At 43.8% G+C, this 22,006-nt stretch overlaps 1 protein-coding gene across 1 annotated transcript in view; it reads right to left on the bottom strand.

Moving 5' to 3' along the window:
* DMD (dystrophin) overlaps positions 1-22,006 on the bottom strand; it is a 2,524,637-nt gene that overhangs the window by 903,274 nt on the left and 1,599,357 nt on the right. The window contains exons 46-47 of the mRNA XM_066577956.1: positions 14,310-14,457; positions 12,592-12,741 (exon numbers count right to left, since the gene is read on the bottom strand). Coding sequence (XP_066434053.1) covers positions 12,592-12,741; positions 14,310-14,457 — 298 coding nt within the window. The remainder of the gene's footprint in view (positions 1-12,591; positions 12,742-14,309; positions 14,458-22,006) is intronic.

Consider the following 22,006-nt stretch of genomic DNA (forward strand, 5'->3'; position numbering starts at 1 on the left):
GCGATTTGCGGGCGACTTGCGCGCACCGGTCACGCGATTTGCGGATGCGCATCCGTCATGCGATCCGCAAATCGCGTGAAAAAACGCCCGTGTGACTAAGGCCTGAGTCATGACTGCCTCTTGTTCATGCGATTTTCAGCCATGATGCATGCGACCGGAAACCACAACACTCGTGTGAATAAAGCCTAAAGAAGTTGTCTGAAACTTTTACTATTGATAACCTATCCTCAGGCTAGGTCATCAGCAGTTGATTAGTAGAAAAATGCCACTCAGTATCCAAGTCATGCAATCAGCTAATTAACAGGCCCATTTTCAGAGTGAACAGCGATGGAAGTCCATATTGCAGCATGCTGGTTTGGTACTGCAGGCACTGCTTGCAGTGAATTCAGTGGGAGCTGTGCCTGTAGTACCAAACCAGGTGCGATGTTGACAGCTCAATCCACTTCCAGATATCTGCTTACACACTGACAGCTGGCTTGGCAATCAGCTGATTGCTGGGATCCTGAGCAGCAAACACCTGACAATCAACTATTGATGACCTATCCTAGTTCTGGACAGACCCTTTAACAGTAGATGCACAGTTGACCAAAATGAGAAAATTATCAAAAAATAACCAATATTTTAACTTTCTTAAATTGCATAGTCAAATCTCATTCTTGGTGACCACCAGCCTTCTTCTTAATGCTATGTGCCACTCTATGCAGAACACCATTGCTATTCTTGTGCGAGACTAGTGATAGGGGCCAAGAGGGGCTGAAGGAGTTAATATATGTTGCTTATCAAAATGAATATATTGCAAATATATATGTGTAACAGAACTCATGACTATTGAGAAACAGGCTTGTGGTTTCTCTCTTAAGCTCTGCAGACTGACCTAGTGGAATCAGGAAGTTCACCCGAACAGATGTCTTGGAATTTAGCAAGAGATGGCTTAACCACAAAGAATTTGTCACATCTCTCCAAAATTAATGTGTTTGTCTAAAAGTCATGTGAAATCACAAGTTTAAGATGTATGTAAAATCACGAGTTTTTCCTTGTTTAGCCACGAGGGGGACTGGCTATAAAAGCTAAGAGATACAGACAATAAACTCAGAGTTCATTGCTTTAACCATATAATGTGTATGGCTCAATACTTTGACTCTCAAAAGGAGCGCTCCTACTTAGGTCAATTTGGAACCGGACAACATCACTGACCAGTCTGTTTGTGCAGACTAACCCTCGACACTAGTGAATTTCCTTTTATTTGATGTTTGGTGCCTTGAAATCCTTCAAAGACTAATATGCATTGTCTATGTATATTTTCTGAACCATTGCTATAAACAGCTGCCTCCTCTAAGCTTGTATATATGTACTGATTTACAATGTGATCAGGGTGGGTTGGAGAATATCTGCTTGTGTCAGTCTATAATGCTTGATAATGCATTACTTAAATAGAAAGGCAGCCAAAAGATTAGGCTTAAGTTCACATCTGCATTTTGTTTTCCTGTCCCGTCCTAAGAGCAGAAAAACAAAACAAATTGGATAAAGTAAAATCTTCATTGACTTCAATGGGAATTATTTAATATCAGTTTTGTTCAGTTCCGTCTGATTTCCATTTTTTTTGTCAGAAAAAAAAGCTGAGGGCTCGTTCACACCTGCAGTTGCTATTTCAATTTGTACTCCGTTTATCTGCTCCGAAACTGTTGCAGCCAAGTGGAATTCAATCGGAAATAGCAAACGCAAGCGTGAAGGAGTTCTGACACGCAAGACTTTAATTTTCATTCAAAAAAACGGAAACTGAATGAAAAAGACAGTTCCGGGTTTTTTTTTTTAAACATTGTACTCTATGGGGGATTGATACAAATGTATCATGTTTGTGTTATGTTTAACAGATGTGCAGTTGTAAAATAGAGCTACATTTCAAACAACTAAATGGATCCATTAATATGTGATCAGAACGGATGTCAAAGGCCTCATGTCCACGGGGAAAATCAGGCCCGCCGCGGATTCTTCATGCAGAATCCCGCAGCGGATCCCTCCTTTCCTGCGGACATGAGGCTAAAAAGTAAGCATTACTTACCTGTCCGGATGCTGCGGATCTGCCCTCCGTCACGGCCGGATCAAATTTCTTCGGCCAGGCGGATGTGCTCGGCACGTCGCCAGCGTGCCGTGCGCATGCACCATGCACTCCATTTTTTTTAAAACTCCTGCTATCCTGCACTCCCACTCAGGAATTCAGCTGCGGGTGTGCCACGGATCCGGACAGCTTCCATAGGCTACAATAGAAGCCTGCGGGAGCCGTCCCCGCGGGAGACCCGCACTAAAATGGAGCATGCTGCGGGTGTTTTCCCGCACATGCAATCCGTGCCTCAAGGGAAAATAACATCCTCAGGTATTTAAATACCTGCGGGTGTCCAATGCATCCCTATGGGGCGCGGACAACATGTGCGGGTGACCCGCTGCGGATCCGTGGACATGAGGCCTAACTGTTTTTTTCAACTGATCTGTTTTAGAGATGAGCGAACGTACTCGTCCGAGCTTGATACTCGTTTGAGTATTAGCGTGTTTCACTTTCATCTCTGAGACGTTAGCGCGCTTTTCTGGCCAATAGAAAGACAGGGAAGGCATTACAACTTCCCCCTGCGACGTTCAAGCCCTATACCACCCCCCTGCAGTGAGTGGCTGGCGAGATCAGGTGTCACCCGAGTATATAAATCGGCCCCTCCCGCGGCTCGCCACAATTGCATTCTGACAGAGATCAGGGAAAGTGCTGCTGATAGGGAGAGCGTTAGGAGTGATTTTAGACTTCAAGAACCCCAACGGTCCTTCTTAGGGCCACATCTAACCGTGTGCAGTACTGTTGAGGCTGCTTTTTGCAGTGTTGCACATTTTTTATTTTTTTTTGTATATCGGCATTGCAGAGCATTGCGTCCTCAGTCTGCAGTCATTGTACAGAGTATAGGGCCAGTACTGGTGAGGCAGGGAAAGAGATATTCAGGCTATATAGGCAGTGGGCTTTTTCCCAAAAATTGGGGAAAAATACTATATTTGGGCTGCCTGTGACCGTCTTCATTTTACTGCGTGTCTGCTGGGGGTAGTAGTCCTAATTAATACGCAGCTAAGCGTTACAGCAGGCTGGCACAAAATTGTTTCCTGGATCTGCTGTGCGTTCCGTAAGGGAAGTCAGCCTCCAACCACAGGCCAATAAGCGGCACATTTAATTACAGCGTTCTGTTTCTGCACTACTGGTAATACAGCATGCTGAGGGGTAGGGGTAGGCCTAGAGGACGTGGACGCGGGCGAGGACGCGGAGGCCCAAGTCAGGGTGTGGGCACAGGCCGAGCTCCTGATCCAGGTGTATCGCAGCCGACTGCTGCGGGATTAGGAGAGAGGCACGTTTCTGGCGTCCCCACATTCATCTCACAATTAATGGGTCCACGCGGTAGACCTTTATTAGAAAATGAGCAGTGTGAGCAGGTCCTGTCGTGGATGGCAGAAAGTGCATCCAGCAATCTATCGACCACCCAGAATTCTGCGCCGTCCACTGCTGCAACTCTGAATCCTCTGGCTGCTGCTCCTCCTTCCTCCCAGCCTCCTCACTCCATTACAATGACACATTCTGAGGAGCAGGCAGACTCCCAGGAACTGTTCTCGGGCCCCTGCCCAGAATGGGCAGCAATGGTTCCGAATCCTCTCCCACTGGAGGAGTTTGTCGTGACCGATGCCCAACCTTTGGAAAGTTGGATGAGGGGGATGAGGCTGGGGACTTCCGGCAACTGTCTCAAGAGCTTTCAGTGGGTGAGGAGGACGATGACGATGAGACACAGTTGTCTATCACTCAGGTAGTAGTAATTGGAGTAAGTCCGAGGGAGAAGCGCACAGAGGATTCGGAGGAAGAGCAGCAGGACGATGAGGTGACTGACCCCACCCGGTTTGCTACGCCTACTGAGGACAGGTCTTCAGAGGGGGAGGCAAGTGCAGCAGCAGGGCAGGTTGGAAGAGGCAGTGCGGTGGCCAGGGGTAGAGGCAGGGCCAGACCGAATAATCCACCAACTGTTTCCCAAAGCGCCCCCTCGCGCCATGCCACCCTGCAGAGGCCGAGGTGCTTAAAGGTCTGGCAGTTTTTCACTGAGAGTGCAGACGACCGACGAACAGTGGTGTGCAACCTTTGTCGCGCCAAGATCAGCCGGGGAGCCACCACCACCAGCCTCACCACCACCAGCATGCGGAGACATATGATGGCCAAGCACCCCACAAGGTGGGACGAAGGCCGTTCACTGCCTCCGGTTTGCACCGCTGCCTCTCCCCCTGTGCCCTAACCTGCCACTGAGATCCAATCCCCCTCTCAGGACACAGGCACTACCGTCTCCTGGCCTGCACCCACACCCTCACCTCCGCTGTGCTCGGCCCCATCCACCAATGTCTCTCAGCGCACCGTCCAGCCATCGCTAGCGCAAGTGCTGGAGCGCAAGCGCAAGTACGCCGCCACACACCCGCACGCTCAAGCGTTAAACGTGCACATAGCCAAATTTATCAGCCTGGAGATGCTGCCGTATAGGGTTGTGGAAACGGAGGCTTTCAAAGGTATGATGGCGGCCGCGGCCCCGGGCTACTCAGTTCCCAGTCGCCACTACTTTTTCCCGATGTGCCGTCCCAGCCCTGCACGACCACGTCTCCCGCAACATTGTACGCGCCCTCACCAACGTGATTACTGGCAAGGTCCACTTAACAACGGACACGTGGACAAGCACAGGCGGGCAGGGCCACTATATCTCCCTGACGGCACATTGGGTGAATTTAGTGGAGGCTGGGACAGAGTCAGAGCCTGGGACCGCTCACGTCCTACCCACCCCCCGAATTGCGGGCCCCAGCTCGGTGGTGGTATATGCCGCGGTATATGCTTCCTCCACTAAACCACCCTCCTCCTCCTCCTCCTCCTCCTACGCAACCTCTGTCTCGCAATCAAGATGTGTCAGCAGCAGCACGTCGCCAGCAGTCGGTGTCACGCGTCGTGGCAGCACAGCGGTGGGCAAGCGTCAGCAGGCCGTGCTGAAACTACTCAGCTTAGGAGAGAAGAGGCACACGGCCCCTGAACTGCTGCAGGGTCTGACAGAGCAGACCGACCGCTGGCTTGCACCGCTGAGCCTCCAACGGGGCATGGTCGTGTGTGACAACGGCCGTAACCTGGTGGCGGCTTTGCAGCTCGGCAGCCTCACGCACGTGCCATGCCTGGCCCACATCTTTAATTTGGTGGTTCAGCGCTTTCTGAAAAGCTACCCACGCTTGTCAGACCTGCTCGGAAATGTGCGGCGGCTTTGCGCACATTTCCACAAGTCCCACACGGACGCTGCCACCCTGCGCACCCTGCAACATCGGTTTCATCTGCCAGTGCACCGACTGCTGTGCGACGTGCCCACACGGTGGAACTCTACGCTCCACATGTTGGCCAGGCTCTATGAGCAGCGTAGAGCTATAGTGGAATACCAACTCCAACATGGGCAGCGCAGTGGGAGTCAGCCTCCTCAATTCTTTACAGAAGAGTGGGTCTGGTTGGCAGACATCTGCCAGGTCCTTGGAAACTTTGAGGAGTCTACCCAGATGGTGAGCGGCGATGCTGCAATCATTAGCGTCACCATTCCTCTGCTATGCCTCTTGAGAAGTTCCCTGGAAAGCATAAAGGCAGACGCTTTGCGCTCGGAAACAGAGGCGGGGGAAGACAGTATGTCGCTGGATAGTCAGAGCACCCTCCTGTCTATATCTCAGCGCGTTGAGGAGGAGGAGGAGCATGAGGAGGATGAGGAGGAGAAGAAGAGACAGCTTGGCCCACTGCTGACGGTACCCATGCTGCTTGCCTGTCATCCTTTCAGCGTGTATGGCCTGAGGAGGAGGAGGATCCTGAAAGTGATCTTCCTAGTGAGGACAGCCATGTGTTGCGTACAGGTACCCTGGCACACATGGCTGACTTCATGTTAGGATGCCTTTCTCGTGACCCTCGCGTTACACGCATTCTGTCCACTACGGATTACTGGGTGTACACACTGCTCGACCCACGGTATAAGGAGAACCTTTCCACTCTCATACCCGAAGAGGAAAGGGGTTCGAGAGTGATGCTATACCACAGGACCCTGGCGGACAAACTGATGGTAAAATTCCCATCCGACAGCGCTAGTGGCCGAAGGCGCAGTTCCGAGGGCCAGGTAGCAGGGGAGGCGCAGAGATCAGGCAGCATGTACAGCACAGGCAGGGGAACACTCTCTAAGGCCTTTTACAGCTTTCTGGCTCCCCAGCAAGACTGTGTCACCACTCCCCAGTCAAGGCTGAGTCGGCGGGAGCACTGTAAAAGGATGGTGAGGAAGTACGTAGCCGATCGCACGACCGTCCTCCGTGACGCCTCTGCCCCCTACAACTACTGGGTGTCGAAGCTGGACACGTGGCCTGAACTCACGCTGTATGCCCTGGAGATGCTTGCTTGTCCTGCGGCTAGCGTCTTGTCAGAGAGGGTGTTTAGTGCGGCTGGGGGAATCATCACAGATAAGCGTACCCGCCTGTCAACCGACAGTGCCGACAGGCTTACACTCATCAAGATGAACAAAGCCTGGATTTCCCCAGACTTCTCTTCTCCACCAGCGGACAGCAGCGATACCTAAACAATACGTAGCCTGCACCCGCGGATGGAAGCATTGTTCTCTATCACCATCAAAAACGTGGACCTTTTAGCTTCATCAATCTGTGTATAATATTCATCCTCCTCCTGCTCCTCCTCCTCCTGAAACCTGACGTAATCACGCCGAACGGGCAATTTTTCTTAGGCCCACAAGGCTCACTCATATAATTTTTGTAAACAATTTTTATACGTTTCAATGCTCATTAAAGCGTTGCAACTTGCACCTGAACCAATTTTTATTTTAACTGGGCTGCCTCCAGGCCTAGTTACAAATTAAGCCACATTAACCAAAGCGATTAATGGGTTTCACCTGCCCTCTTGGTTGGGCATGGGCAATTTTTCTGACGTACATTAGTACTGTTGGTACACCAATTTTTTTTAGGCCCTCGCCTACAGTGTAATCCAATTAATTTTTTGCCCACCTGCATTAAAGCTGACGTTACATCAGCTGTGATGGGCACTGCAATGGGATACATTTATGTACAGCCGGTGGGTTCCAGGGAGCCACCCATGCTGTCGGTCCACACGGAGTTGTAACTGCATGTGTCCACTTCTAAAGAACCCCAGTCTGACTGGGGCATGCAGTGTGGGCCGAAGCCCACCTGCATTTAATCGGACGTTACCTCAGCTGTGATGGGCATTGCAATGGGATACATTTATGTACAGCCGGTGGGTTCCAGGGAGCCACCCATGCTGTGGGTGAACACGGAATTCCCATTGCGGAGTTGTACCTGCCTGTGACTATTTATAAAAAAACGCGGTCTGACTGGGGCATGCAGACACCTTGACAGAATGAATAGTGTGTGGCACATAGGTTCCCCATTGCTATGCCCACGTGTGCAGCTCCTGATGGCGGTGGCACAGGATTATATTTCTTATTGCTTCTGTACAGCATTGTGGGCTATCGCCCCGCCCCTTTTAAAGAGGGTTGCTGCCTAGCCATGCCAACCCTCTGCAGTGTGTGCCTGCAGTTCCTCCTCATGGCAGACGCACTTATAAATAGACATGAGGGTGGTGTGGCATGAGGGCAGCTGAAGGCTGCGCAGGGACAATTTGGTGTGCGCTGTGGACACTGGGTCGTGCAGGGGGAGGGGGGTTGGGCAGCATGTAACCCAGGAGAAGTGGCAGCGGAGTGTCATGCAGGCAGTGATTGTGCTTTGTTGGAGGTAGTGTGGTGCTTATCTAAGGTATGCATTGCTAATGAGGGCTTTTCAAAAGTAAAAGTTGTTGGGAGGGGGGAGGGGGCACTCTTGCCACTGTTGTGGCTTAATAGTGGGACCTGGGAACTTGAGATGCAGCCCAACATGTAGCCCCTCGCCTGCCCTATCCGTTGCTGTGTCGTTCCCATCACTTTCTTGAATTGCCCAGATTTTCACAAATGGAAACCTTAGCGAGCATCGGCGATATACAAAAATGCTCGGGTCGCCCATTGACTTCAATGGGGTTCGTTACTCGAAACGAACCCTCGAGCATCGCGAAAATTTCGTCCCGAGTAACGAGCACCCGAGCATTTTGGTGCTCGCTCATCTCTAATCTGTTTGCTTTAGTCAGACAGAAATCTTTTTATTTTATTTTGATAAGAAAAAAACAACTGATCCATTAATAACAGATGACAGAATGCTGATGTACATCCCGCCTAAAGGACCGTCATTTTTAATTATTGTAATGAAGTATGTAAGTTGTGTCATTTTCTTTACTGTAAATACTCTGAACATGTTTACAAAAAAATCTATTGATGAGTATGGTGATGATTAGGTCGTGTTCAAAGACTATTTCTGCGACAACATAAACTTCAAAGATAACTGAAGATAGTAAACTTGGGCAAAAGCTGATTGCAGCCCAAGGCATTACAAGCAAATAAGCCAATTATAATTTCATTAAACATTTCTTCTATATTTGTAGATGTCAAAGCTTCTTTTTGAGCAACTTAAATTTATTATTTAGTTGGCAAAAATAAAGTTGTTACCCTAAGTCCGTTCCAGAGTTTAAGAAGTAATTACAGGGCAATCATTAGTCAAGTAGATAAACCTTGGAAGCTGACATTAGTGAATTGTCTTCTAGACAAGAAGCTATTCTGATAATTTTTTAAGAGGTAGAAAAAAATAAAACTCCTATTTTAACAGTAATTGAACTGCCGATAGCAAGTAAATAACTGTTTATAAGAAATAACCTGCAAGTTATAGCTACATAACTTTAGAAAATGACAGTCGCTTAAATATCGCTTTAGGGAAAAAGATTACCCAGAAGGAATGATCCAAAGTCATCCAATCAGCATTTAGAAGGGTAAAAGAGGAAGGTAGAATGGCTTGCCTGCAGAGGTCCAAAACGACCAGGGACAACAACCCCAGGGCACTATGACAACAACCACCCGCTATGACGCCCAACATACTAAAATTGAAAAATATTATTAAGACACCTATGGAAGGACCCTTTTCTGATTACGGAGATCCCTGAACATCCATCAGTGATCTTTCGAAAAAAAACATACCTCAAAAAACATTTTGACCCTCTCCCATTCCCACAGACAGAGTACACTTGCCCCCCTTTCAAGGTATCACAGGGAAACTATTGAAAGGTTCATACCAAAGTGGAGTACGAGGTTGTTTGCTCCCACAAACATAATAACCAGTAGGAGCTCCATGTGGAAAAAAGATAACGTTTTAATTGCCCTGAGGGACTTCCTAAAATGCGGATCAAGTTATGTTATTTATCTATTGGAATGCCCATGTGGATTGAAGTACGATCAATGCATTGGGGATACAAGCAAATAAACATGGCTCACGCATCTAGAAGTAAAAAAAACCTGTGTTTTAAGGCACTTTCTGAACCACCATAATAGTGACCCCTCTGGAATGCTTTTGACTTCACTAGAGTAGATTCCTCAGGGGGAATTTTCTAGGCTGAGAACAAAAGGAATGTTTGGGATCTTCCAGTTAAAGACACTTATGGCCCTTTTAGATGAGCCCATTCTTGTTTAAATGAGGGAGTGACATAACCCGTAACTCGTTCGCACTTATGTAGCCTGTTCAGACAGGCATATCATCATTAAGAAAAACACTGAGCAGGGAGTGTTTAAACCCAATGATAAGTGAACGAGCCAATGATGATTTTTATGGTCGTTGAGATTGAATGGCGAACGAAAAATGAGCAATTCTCTTTTGTCAATTGGTCATTGACTCTTGTTTAAACTGAATGCCTATCCTTTACTTTTGCTCATTTTAATGATTTTTTGAATGATAAACATTACGTTTAAACGCGCCTTTACACCCAATGGTCTAAAAGAGGTACTAGAGAAAATCTGATCCATGCGGGGATGGTGAGGACCTGACAGAGTACACCAGATTTTCATTGAATATCAGCTTTTATTTTTTTTATATATTTTATTTATCTTATTATTTTAATATATATATTTTACATATATTTTATGTGTATTTTTAGATGGATATTTTACCTATTTTTACATATAACTTTATTTTCATTAGTTTATAATTTTTATAGAAGGAACATTTTTAATGTAATCCTTTTTGGTATGCACCTTGTTTTATTTAGCCCCAACTGCGAGGTCACCCATGTATTTGTATTAATATTCTACTTTTCTATAAATTACATATTTTTATACCTTTTCATATTATATTATTATTTTCATGCTTATTATATTCTATTTTATGGTGCATATTTCATTCCCTTTTAAGAAGTTTTTAAGAGGATTCTGTGATTTTAGCTCCTACCCCTCATTGGCAAACACCTGAGAATTTTAATACACTATAAGCTATAATTTTAACCCAATTGCCATGACCATGTTTCACCATTACCTCAATTTTTCTTTTATTCTTATTTTTATTTTTAGTACATTGATGAATTTACCATGTAATTTATACATTTTGTAATTTTTAAGCGATTTATAACTTTAACAATTTCATTATAAGGCCTTAGTCAGACAGACTTTTTCTTGCGCGATTTGCGCATGCGCATGCGTCTGGCAATTTTATAAAACCATTGCTTTGCAATGGTATCGGACACATGAGCGCTTTTTATGCGCTCGTCCGATAAATTATAGAACAGAAATCGCAGATCGCACCTATCTGCGATCTGCGATTCCTGTTGTCTTCTCTATATGCGCTCAATGGGGCCGGCGGCAGCAGCGCCGACCCCATTGAGAGCATATACTAGACAAATTATTCTTCTCTGCCACAGCTGTAACAGCTGTGGCAGAGAACGATGTTTGCCCATTGAATTCAATGGAGCCAGCAATACAGCTGACTCCATTGAAAGCAATGGGCTGCCGGCGGTCTCACGATGAATTGTCGGGAAGGGCTTAAATATATAAGCCCTTCCCTGCAATTCATCCAGAAATGTGTAAAAATAAAAAAATATATATATACTCACCTTGTCCCGGCAGACGGAGTTCAGCGCGGCCGGCCTGCAGTGGGTGTGAGTGGGTGTGAGTGAGAGCTGCCCCTGATTGGTCCCTGCGCTATGCCTGAAGCAGCACCTTGTGTTGGCTCGAAAGCTCGCATTAACATCATGTATTTTTGTTAGCCTTTAAAAGGTATCATATCTACAAGATTATGTGGTTTCTCTTGCTGGGAACAATCACATTTATGTGGATAGAGTGAAATGCAGTAGCAGGCGTTTCCTCACTTCCAGTTGCTGGAACATACAGCTGCTCCAGATATATAATACCATGCTACATTTCTAACGGCAGCATACACTGCATTCTCTCCCTTGGGAGAACCTCCAAAATGTGTTGCATACGTATTTGATGAACTTATTTATTTATTGAAAATAAAATGGTGTTAGCCTAGAATTGTGGCCGACAATTAGTTCAAGGCGCACCTGGATTTTAGGGTGGTATTCTGTTTTGGACCCCCCTAGAAAGTAAGTGAAACTTTATTTGTTTTTATCCTTTTATCATATTGTTTTTTATTGATTTCAAAACCCCTCAAGTGCTGGAACTTTTTATTTATTCTGGTTTATTCATATACGACTGAGGCGACTTTCATCCCCTGAGTTCCTATAAATGCTCTCTGCCAGTGGATATCCCAGGAAGATGAGGGGTTATCACATGTCGAAGCTAATATAGTTTTAATGCCAACCTGGACTGAGGTGAGATGGCCTTTCCACTATAGGGTAGGCTGCTCACACCAGGTGAGTCCTCTCCTGTTAGCAGTATTTTTATTTCAGTTCCATTATTTACATGCAGTGCTGCTTTTCATCTGCAACCATCCAAATTGAAGTGCCTCAGTAATTCAAGTCTATTCCTTTAATTTCCACATACTGAAATGAATGGTGCACGCAGACTCTACATAAATTAAGCTAATAAAAAGCATATAACTGTATTTTTCTTCTTCTATATTAGCGATTATATATAGAGGTGTATATCTTATAATATTTTGGAGTTGATAAATGGAAATTCGCTTTAATTGAGATGTAGTGCTGCCCATACACATTCAACAACTGTCCCTGACAACTGAATATCAACATTTGGCTCGGCCAAACATCCCTGGGAACAATACGAATGGGCCTTAAAACGTAATGTTCCTGTTCCCGATCACTATCTTTCAGATGATGATAGGAGTAAGTTGAACCACCCCCTTATACATTAGACAGTGGCCTGGCCCTGTCCTTATTGAGAGGTTCGATGACTAAAGTCTAATGCGTATAGGAACTCAAACTTAATCTTGACCAAGCCAAAATTGGTAACTTGTTGTCTGATCCTTCAGTGTGCTGCTGTAAATAGCTCTGATCCATCTTCACAACTAGGGCTGCATGAACATAAAATGCAGCATTTTATTTGGAAATAAAGAGAATAAAAATGAACATACTTTGACTTCCTGGAATTTGCAAATGTCAACAGAAAGTCCAAGTATGTAAAGTATACAATGTGGGATGGGAAGCATATTTGATGAAACATGTGCATTTAATATATTTTAACATCCAAAACTTACCTTTATCCAACGCTGATTAGCCTCCTTGAGGCCAATCTCAATTTTCCGCTTTTCTTCAGGAGCTATTGTAGTACTTTCTATTGCTGTTCCTCCAGATTCATTTAATTGTTTCAAAATTTCTTTTTGTGGTAGACGTTCTTCTATCTTTCCCTGAAAAAATAAAACATACTAAATGTACTCTTTCTGCTATATAGACTAGAGAGTAGACTCGAAGCCAACATTCTTGGACATTTCTTTAGAGTATCACGCAAAGCAAAGAGATTATTAAGCAGGAGCTAAATATCATTTTTCTCCATCATCACTTGAATATACAGTAGAAAAAGTTCTTTTCAACTCTGGTCAAAGCTCTGTGCCGCATTTGTCGGCTACCTAAGATGAAACTCCCTGATCACAGCATGGCTGCGGATAAGTTCACACTTCATACACAACGATCGGACCACAAAACACATTTCAAATTTTCTCTTCCCAATATAATAGAAAAACCTTTGCCTTCTTTGGTCTCAATTTAGTTTAGTTTTGGCTTTCAGTGGTTTAAGTGATCAAACAGAAATGTTTCATTTTAGGGTTTCGTCACACAACCGTATTTGCGCATGTTTTTCCATGCTTAAAATATACACGCTCAAATCACAGAGAACAGAACCCATTGATTTCAATGGTTTTATTCTAAAGAGTGTGATTTGCATGCACATACTGAACGTGTGGAAAAAAATAGGACTTGCCCCATATTTCTGTGTATTACGCAGCAAAGGCCCTCATAGTAGTAGATAAAAAGTGAGCAAATACGGAAGCGGCTGCATGAAATACTGCGCAGGGAAAAGAACCTCATTAGGATAAATAGCCCATTAATCCATGGAAGGGGTTTGTCATGTGTGCATGTGAACAGGCACTGCCTGCACAAAAAGTACGGCACTACAAGCAGGCATGCGTAGATATCAACCTCATCAACCTCGTTCATGCGCAAATATGTTTAGCTAAGGCGAGCAGTTTTGGCGCATATGCTCGTGTGAAGCACTGCTAAACTGCCTTCCCCTTTCTGTCCCCTCGCTGGCTAGGGGAGGGGGTCGAAGTTAGTGTGCTAACAGCCGGCAAGGGTCGGAGCAGAGGAGGGAAGAGGGTGATGCTGCTAAACTCTCTCCCACCTCCCTTCTCTGGCAGCTACCATAGGTTTCCATTAGAGTCTATGGGAGCCGCCGCCATATTCCACTCCAGAAGATAGTTCCTGAACTACCTTTCCTGGCTGGTGTAAAAGTGCCTGGCTGAAATGTGCACCGCATGCATTATCTTGGCCAACTGGGCTCAAGTCTTGGCCAACACAGTAGTGTAATAATGTGGTCACCTGCTTCTCCATCTCACCTACTGTATGTGACAAATGCAACCAAACAGGTTTATATACAGCTAATTGTTCAGCATATCTTTTATTTTGGCTTACAAGTTAGATTCCAGTTGAAGAATCACAAGCATTTTCATAATAGGAACAGTTCATATTGGGCACATTCTGGCTCCAGCGTAGAGCCACACTACTTACTACATGATATGATTGAGGTTTGATTAGTTTAAAATACAATATTTTATCCATCTCTCTTTCAGCAGTAACAGCAGTGGAATAATACTGCCCTTTAACTAAATGAATAAATACACATGTATATAATATTCACATAAAACACTCTCAATAGGCAATGCAACACATATACTTAAACCTTTCAAATTAATGACATTACCTTTACTTTTTCCAGCAGTTCATTTAGCTGAAGCTCATTCCCTTGTTCTGCTGGTGTATTAGCAATTTCCTCTGCATCTTCCAACCAACTTCGAAATTTATTTAAGTCTTCTTGTAGTCCATATAACTTTCTCTTTTCCTCTTCAAGCCTACGTAAAGAGGTATAATTTAACATAAGCTCTCATTCATCATATACTGTATAGAGTATAACATAAGTATAACTATAAATTAATAAATGTATATGTAAATTAAAAGCTAAAAATGCTACGTTTGCCAATAGTAATGAAGCCATTCACTCCATACCCAAATTAAACATACCCAGTGCCCACCAATCCAAGATGCACAGTAATATTCATAGGGTGAGACACCCACATGATGACCTTCCTAAAAATAGCAGGGACCAGGAAAATATACATTTGGAGTAGGCTGAGCGCCTTCCTTCATATACGAGAAATTACTCTACTTTTTAGAAAATGTACTTTTATGTTGAATGCTGATTATTTTGTGCCCAATGACTACAAAGAATAAACTTAATAATATTTATGCATTCAGGGTGAAATTAAAGTACCTTGGGAACCACAGGAAAATGATTTGGTGTGCCCACTACCCTGTTATACAGCACAAGCGTATGCCCCTCTTTAATTCTCTTGTGCACTATGCTGTTAATACTTCACACAGCCCATATCCATCCTAAGGATTAATTCAGTAGAATATTTCTGGAATAACCCTAAAAAGTAATAAACCCCTGCTATTGGCGAGACACATAATCAGGACTGGGCCCAAAGCAGATATTTGGGGCTACCTGGCTTCTCTCTACTGGCTGCCTCCTCTGTTGTCCTCCTGACTTTCCTCACCGCGGCCACAGCACGAGTCAGTATCTCAGGCGGCCCTGCAGGCTGCAATCCCACCATAAACCAAAGCCATCATTCCATATTTGGCACCTGAGGGCCTATTTCTATAAAGGCAACATAATTATAGAGGCACTTTTGGGCCACCACAAATACATTGAAGGGATGTTAGATATGGGGTTACCACTGGGGGCGGCAGGGTCCAGTTGGTGTGGGGTGCTCGTCCGGGTGCTGCAGGGGCTCGGTCTGGCAGTTCTGTCCGAAGTTCCCCCACTCTGGTGGTTGGCTGCTGCGGCCAGCGCCGCGTCCTGCGCGGGCGCTTGTGTCAGCTGGTCGGCCGCGCTGCGCTTGGGCTGGTGCACTCCACCATTGGGAGGCGGCTTTCTGATCCCCTCCAGGTGTCATGTGGCTTTTCCTCCTGTACTGCGCATGTTTTTTCCCGGTTTGACCTTGCTTGTTCTTGACTACTCTCTGGTTTGTTTGTTGTTGTGCCCTGTCAGCTACTCGGTGCTCATCTGCGGTCTCTCTGTCCCTCTTTCCTTAGGGTCCCTGTCATTAGAGCAGTGCAGGGACCGTCGCCCAGTTGTCCCCCTGGGGTTTAGCCCAGGGGGACAAGTAGGTAGGGACACGGGAAAGGGTTGGTGTAGGGAGTCCCTAACAAGGAAGCACTGTTTAAAGGCACTTTTTGGGGACGACAAATACATTTAAGAGGGCACTATTACAAATAAGAGGATATTTACAATATGGAGGACACTGTTAAGAAGCCACTTGGGGATGCTATTAAGGGGGCATTATTACTACTAAGAGACCAATTGAAGGGGTGTTATTAAATATTAGGGGAGCACTATAAATACTATTCAAGGGGTTTTCAGAGACTTACTATTTTTAATAGCATTAAAATGTTATAAAAAAATGAAAAAATGAATACTCTCCCATTACAGCAACTCCCCGTCTATCACTGGAGCCCTATTCCCAGCCGCTCAGAACCCAGAAGAAGCCGACAGGTGGTCATGTGCCGTACACTGTCCATAAGACAGCTTAGCCAATCATAGTCTTCAGTGGTCTTTCTTTCATTAACACTGAAGCCTGTGATTGGCTGAACGGTCATGTGCACAATCTCTGGCACATGACAGCCCATCATCTTTTTCCAAGTTACAAGCAAAAGAAACCAAGACTCTAGTGCTGGTCAGGGAACCCATGAGTACTCATTTTTTTATTTTTTATACCATTTCTAACTTATAATTTCTTTAAGTCCCCAAAAACCCTTTAAAGGGGCACTGTAAATACTATTAAGAGGGGACTTGAGGATACTTACAATTTGGAGTACACTATTACTATTATGGGGCCAATATAAATATTAAGTGATAACATGGGAGAACTATTACTTTGTAAGGATCACAACGGTGGGCATTATTATTATATGAGGGTACAAAAGGGGTATTATTACTGCTTGAGAGCAAAAGGGGAAGAATTATTACTGTGTGGGACACTAAGAGCGGCATTATTACTATTTAGGGTACAAAAATCTGGTGCACTATTATAATCTCTGGCACAATAATGGACACTATCTGTTTGGCACTATTATTTTTACGGGACTATTTGGCGCTACTATTTTGGGGCGCTGTCTGTGTGGTAATTATAGTTATGGCAATTCTACTTATTTTCTGAAGCACAGTATTTGCAGACACCATACCACACAGCAGGTAAAGTAACAGGGGCAGATAGGGCAGTAATTGTCACATAATTAGCAGCAGAGTTTATGTAGATTGGGGAAAGGTTAATGGAACTGAGAAAGGTAAGGGCTCAAATATATCTGTGTTGCCAACTGTAGAGACAAATTGTGGCTGAAAGAAATCTGATTGGGAGGTATAGTTTCTGGTGCTGTATTTATGTTATGAGCTCAGTCCTGATGCTGTATTAATGTTACAAACTTGGTCCTGGTGCTGTTTGTATATACTAAGGTTAGTTCTGGTGCCTTATTTATGGTAAATAGATAAATAGGTTAAAGGTAGAAACACATGGTGTGCACTAATTTGTGTTGCCATCATAGGGTGGGCATAGTTTGGCTTTGTACGACCATCTGCAAAATATGTTTCCACCTTTAAGATGGGTCTCTACTCTTGGGCCAGTGCTACGTGCTTGACCCCAGGCTACTATTTGACAGCCAGTCCCTGCATATTATAATGTCAAAAGCTGGGCCCACTGGGTGATCCGGCTGTGTCTTTATCGTAAGACACGCATATAAGTGAGCTTTTAGACTTTATGTACAATGCCCTTCTTTACCACTTAAAACAGATCAGAAATTGGGTTGATATTAAATATAGTAGGCATAATATCTATGCTGCTTGAATCAACATCAGACACATGTCAAGAGAATCGGAAATCTTATTAAAATTCTTTTAGACTAGGTTCAATGTGCTTTAAAACTTTGAAATTAAGGCTGAACATCTGGCTAGTATTTGTTGCTGATGTGACCTAGTATCAGCTACTGCTTAGGGAAGAGTAAATGGTTGGTATATATATATCCTTAATTTAACATTTTGAATGAACAATTTACAGACCTACAAATGTTCTCCAATGGCTCTAATTTGTGATATAATAGGCTGTCTGGTAAAGACTACATTTCTTATTATGGTTCCTTTGAGAAACTATTATTTTCATTTTTTTTTCTAAGACTGAACCTTAGCAGTAATTGGAAATGTCTAATTTTCTGAAATATACTATATTGTGAATTCTATAGGAAGGTGTAGAAATGTATTAACAAGCTCTTAATTACCTACAAAACAATAGTTTGGATGTTTAGAATATCATAATGTAAACCTCTAAAAAGCTTAATAAGAACCTCCAGCTAACACAAGAAATCTACTTGGGTAATCAATCTACTCTACCTTTGAATTAACCCTTGTATCCACCGACAAGAATAGCAATCATTTACACGATTGGCGTATCGTAAAAACTCAACTTACAGCACTGTAAAACATAGTGGTTTAATTCTAAATTTCAAGTTAAAGGGGTTGTCCTGTGAAATCAAGTGGGGTTAAGCGCTTCTGTATGGCCATATTAATGCACTTTGTAATGTACATCGTGCATTAAATATGAGCCATACAGAAGGTATTCACTTACCCACTCCGTTGCTGGCGTCCCCGTCTCCATCTCTCCGACTAATTTCTGCATCTTCTGGCTTCTTTAGATGCGCTTGCGCTGTCCGGTCTTCTGCTGTGTGCTCACGTCGGAGAGCTGGTCTGCGCGTCATCATCGTAGCTCTCCGCCCCGTCACGTGGTGCCGATCAGCCAATTAGGTGGCTGTAATCAGCAGTGGAACGCAAGACATCCACGGTGCACCATGGGAGAAGACCCGCGGTGCACCATGGGAGAAAACCGCGGTGCATCACTGGGAAAGGACCGGCGGCCATCTTTAAAAGAAGAAAAGAAGAAACTGCCCGAACGTGGATGCAGGTAAGCGATTTTTTTTGTTTTAAAAATAACAAAGGGATTGTTTATAACGGGGCACAATGTGGGGGTAGAAAAAAAATTTTTTGATTTCGCCATGGGACAACCCCTTTAAAGTTTGGTACATCTGTATGTTTATTACATTTTGGGAACACTACTCGTTGGAGGCCTAGAAAAATCGACTATAACTCCAAGACTAATGAACACATTTTAATAATATTTGGTCAAATTATATATTACTGAATGAGAATCGGGAGGTCCTCACAACATGTGCTGGAAGTATCCCCCATTTACAGTCAAGCATGTCTGAACCCAATGCTCCAAATTGCTTAATATTTTTGTAAGCATGTCGGGCATCATGGCAGCAATTTCTTGTGCAATATTCTTTTTGAAATCCTGAATAGCTTGTGGCTTATTCCAGTAAAGTTTCCACTTCAGGAGGTCCAACAAGCTGTGCTCTCTAGAGCAATTCACAATATGACGTGTCAGGTTTAGGTGTGCCTTACTTTACTGTAAAAAGGGGACAATTCCAGCCCATTGTGAGGGGTTCCTGGTTCTCATTAAGTATATTTTGACCAAATTTCAATAAAATGTGTTCATTACTCTTGAAGTTATAGTTTATTACTATATACTGTATCTCTTGAGGTTAGATTTGGTTTTTCTAGGCCTCCAGTGAGTGGAACACCCTGCATTTGTTTTTTCATAATATGGTATAGGGGTTGATGTACATTGATGATTACCTCCAGAAAATAATTGCAGTGTCCATTGTTTCACTGTATAGATGTGTGTTAAAAAAAACACACACAACTTAGGTTGAGAACTGAACTGAGAGAGCATTGTGGCATGCTGGCCTCCATCTGGAGGTGTAGCCGATGTAGCATGACAATGTCAGCTATTGCCCATGTGACCAAGCATTTGGTACTATGCACTAATAAGTATAATGTGCCCTTCATCTCAACACTGATTCAATATCTCCTGTGGTATATTGACTGATTGGCTGACAGGGAGGTGTTTCCCCTAGCCGTCCAATCAGCCATTATGAAATGGATTTATTGTGGTCCACCTCTACATTGAGCGCTGGTTATTGTCCTGCCTTAGGTGTATAGCAGTCTTCTGCAGTACCAATGGTAATACTTTTACTTTAGGGCTTATTCACCTTTGCCTAGCTCTGTTATATATACAGGGTTTCTTAAAAGTGTGGAAACACCCATATAGATTGAAAATGGTTTGTCAGACAGTGGTACATTTTTGGTACAAGCTGCAGGGGAAGGGAGAAACCTGTAAGGCAATGTTGTGCTACTGTTAGGGCTCTGGGTGTGGGTCCACTGTGCTAACCAACCAAACCTGGCTTTTAGACCAGACCTGGTATGGTTGGCAGCTAACCCCAGTGGTCAGGGGTACCGAGGCAGGGAAAACTTAGATTGGTAACTTGCCCTTAGCTAAGCAGGAAGATGGGAAGACCCCTATAAGCAGGGTAGACACCCTAATAAGAACGGACCCACGCTAGAACCTTGGGGCTGACTATCCCTGACAGGAAACAGGGACAGTGTATGCCAAGCACAGAACGTGACTGACTACTACAAATTTATACAGAAACAGGAACAATGCACAGACTGGACAGAAATGGACAGACGCATACAGGATAAAGCATAAAACAAAGAACATACAAAATAAACAGATACAGATACTGGCTCAAAAGAAATAACAGTCTTAAGACAGGCGGCCTAGATGTGCTGGGTGTCTGAAGCAAACACACATCAATTCTGAGGCAAAGAGGGAGGGTCCCCGACTCACTCAAATAGAAGTGTAATTGCTATTTAACACCCTCTTTGCTGGAAGAAAATAGAACAAGGAGTACATTCAAACAGAAGAAGCAAAGTGTTGCCTGCGTCTGCCTGGAATAGCAAGAGGGTGGCAGACACAGGTAGTAGACCTGACAGCTTCATTTTAAGCCAAATGTATTCATTCTCTTTTTTAAAACAATGATTTTTCTTCATTTCTGACAATGTGAATGTTGACGTTCTCCTGTTGAGATCATCCTTATGTCATGTGGATGAAGCACATGTGTAATTGCAGCAGATTTCAATCAATACCACACAACCAGAACTCCCATTATTCACTTTGCAGTTGCCAAACATCTTTTAAATTTCTGAGAAACAAGTTCTGTGGTTGATAAACCAAAATCTGGGCAACAAAAAACATTACTGATAAGGCAACTGCTGAGAGGCGACGTGTGCTTCGTTCACCTCACATAAGGAAGATCTCAACATGTTCTGTTTGTTAAAACAACATCATTTATATTGCCTGCAATGATGCAAAATCACACTTTAAAAATGAGAACAAGTAAAGTTATGTCAAAATGAAGCACACCATTGTTTTTCTGGTGAAATTCTCTGTCAGTTTGATATATCACACACCTGCCTTCCCATTGGAAAAAGTTAAGTTGAATTCAAGAAGGCAGCATTCAAAATGACCATCATGTTGGTCACATGGCCTAACAGGTTTCCCCTGGAGCTTGTATGCAAAATTGGATCACGTTCCCCAAACCATTTTCATTCTATATGGGTATTTTCACACTTTTGAGACAGTCTGTATATAGATTGCTTTTGCACCTGTTCTATAGTCTTTCCTGCTCTCCACCTAGGAACAAACTAGGTCCTTTAAGTTTAAAATGTGGGGCCGTCCCTATCGAGGTGATCCTCCTGCTTTAGGCTGGGTCCGCCACACCAAAGTTGGTTAGATATAACATTCCCACTTCTGTATTTTTGTTATCATTAATTGACCCCTTTGTGTTTTCCACGTTTTGGCGTTTAAATATATGACTATATTCGTCCCTCATGGACAAGAGTAATGTCTTGGTGAGACGTATCCATAACATCCATGAGGGGCACTGTTTCTACTCCCTGCATGAACGTAACACAGAGATTATATGAAAACATTTTAGAAATTAAAGTTCTAAACATTTAATAAGAATTATTATAAACATAACTGACAAACAAATTTATTACAGGACAAGTTTTTAAATTCTAAATGGTAGGGGAAACAGGCTTGGACTGTTAAGTGGAGAATTTTTAAAAGGATTTATAGTGGGAGAATTGTAAAAAGTAGTGCGAGATAAAAGTGGAGCTGTTATACCTATCAGGTTGTTGCTTTTATTTCCCGAAGGGCCTCTAAGAAATTACAGCTGGAATCTTATTGGCTGCTGTCGGTAACTGTTCCCCTTTTCCCTTATGCCATTTATCCATAGTATCAGTAAAATCACCTGAACATTTGTTATAATCTCATATTTTTATAACTTTCATACTGCTTAAGCTTTCCTTCGAAGTTGCAGAGTTTCATAAAGTATTCAGTGAAAACCTTACACTTTTTGCTTGTGAAATGTTCCTTTATTATTCAGAAA

The sequence above is a fragment of the Eleutherodactylus coqui genome, chromosome 1, assembly GCF_035609145.1.
Source record: "Eleutherodactylus coqui strain aEleCoq1 chromosome 1, aEleCoq1.hap1, whole genome shotgun sequence".
Classification (NCBI taxonomy): domain Eukaryota; kingdom Metazoa; phylum Chordata; class Amphibia; order Anura; family Eleutherodactylidae; genus Eleutherodactylus; species Eleutherodactylus coqui.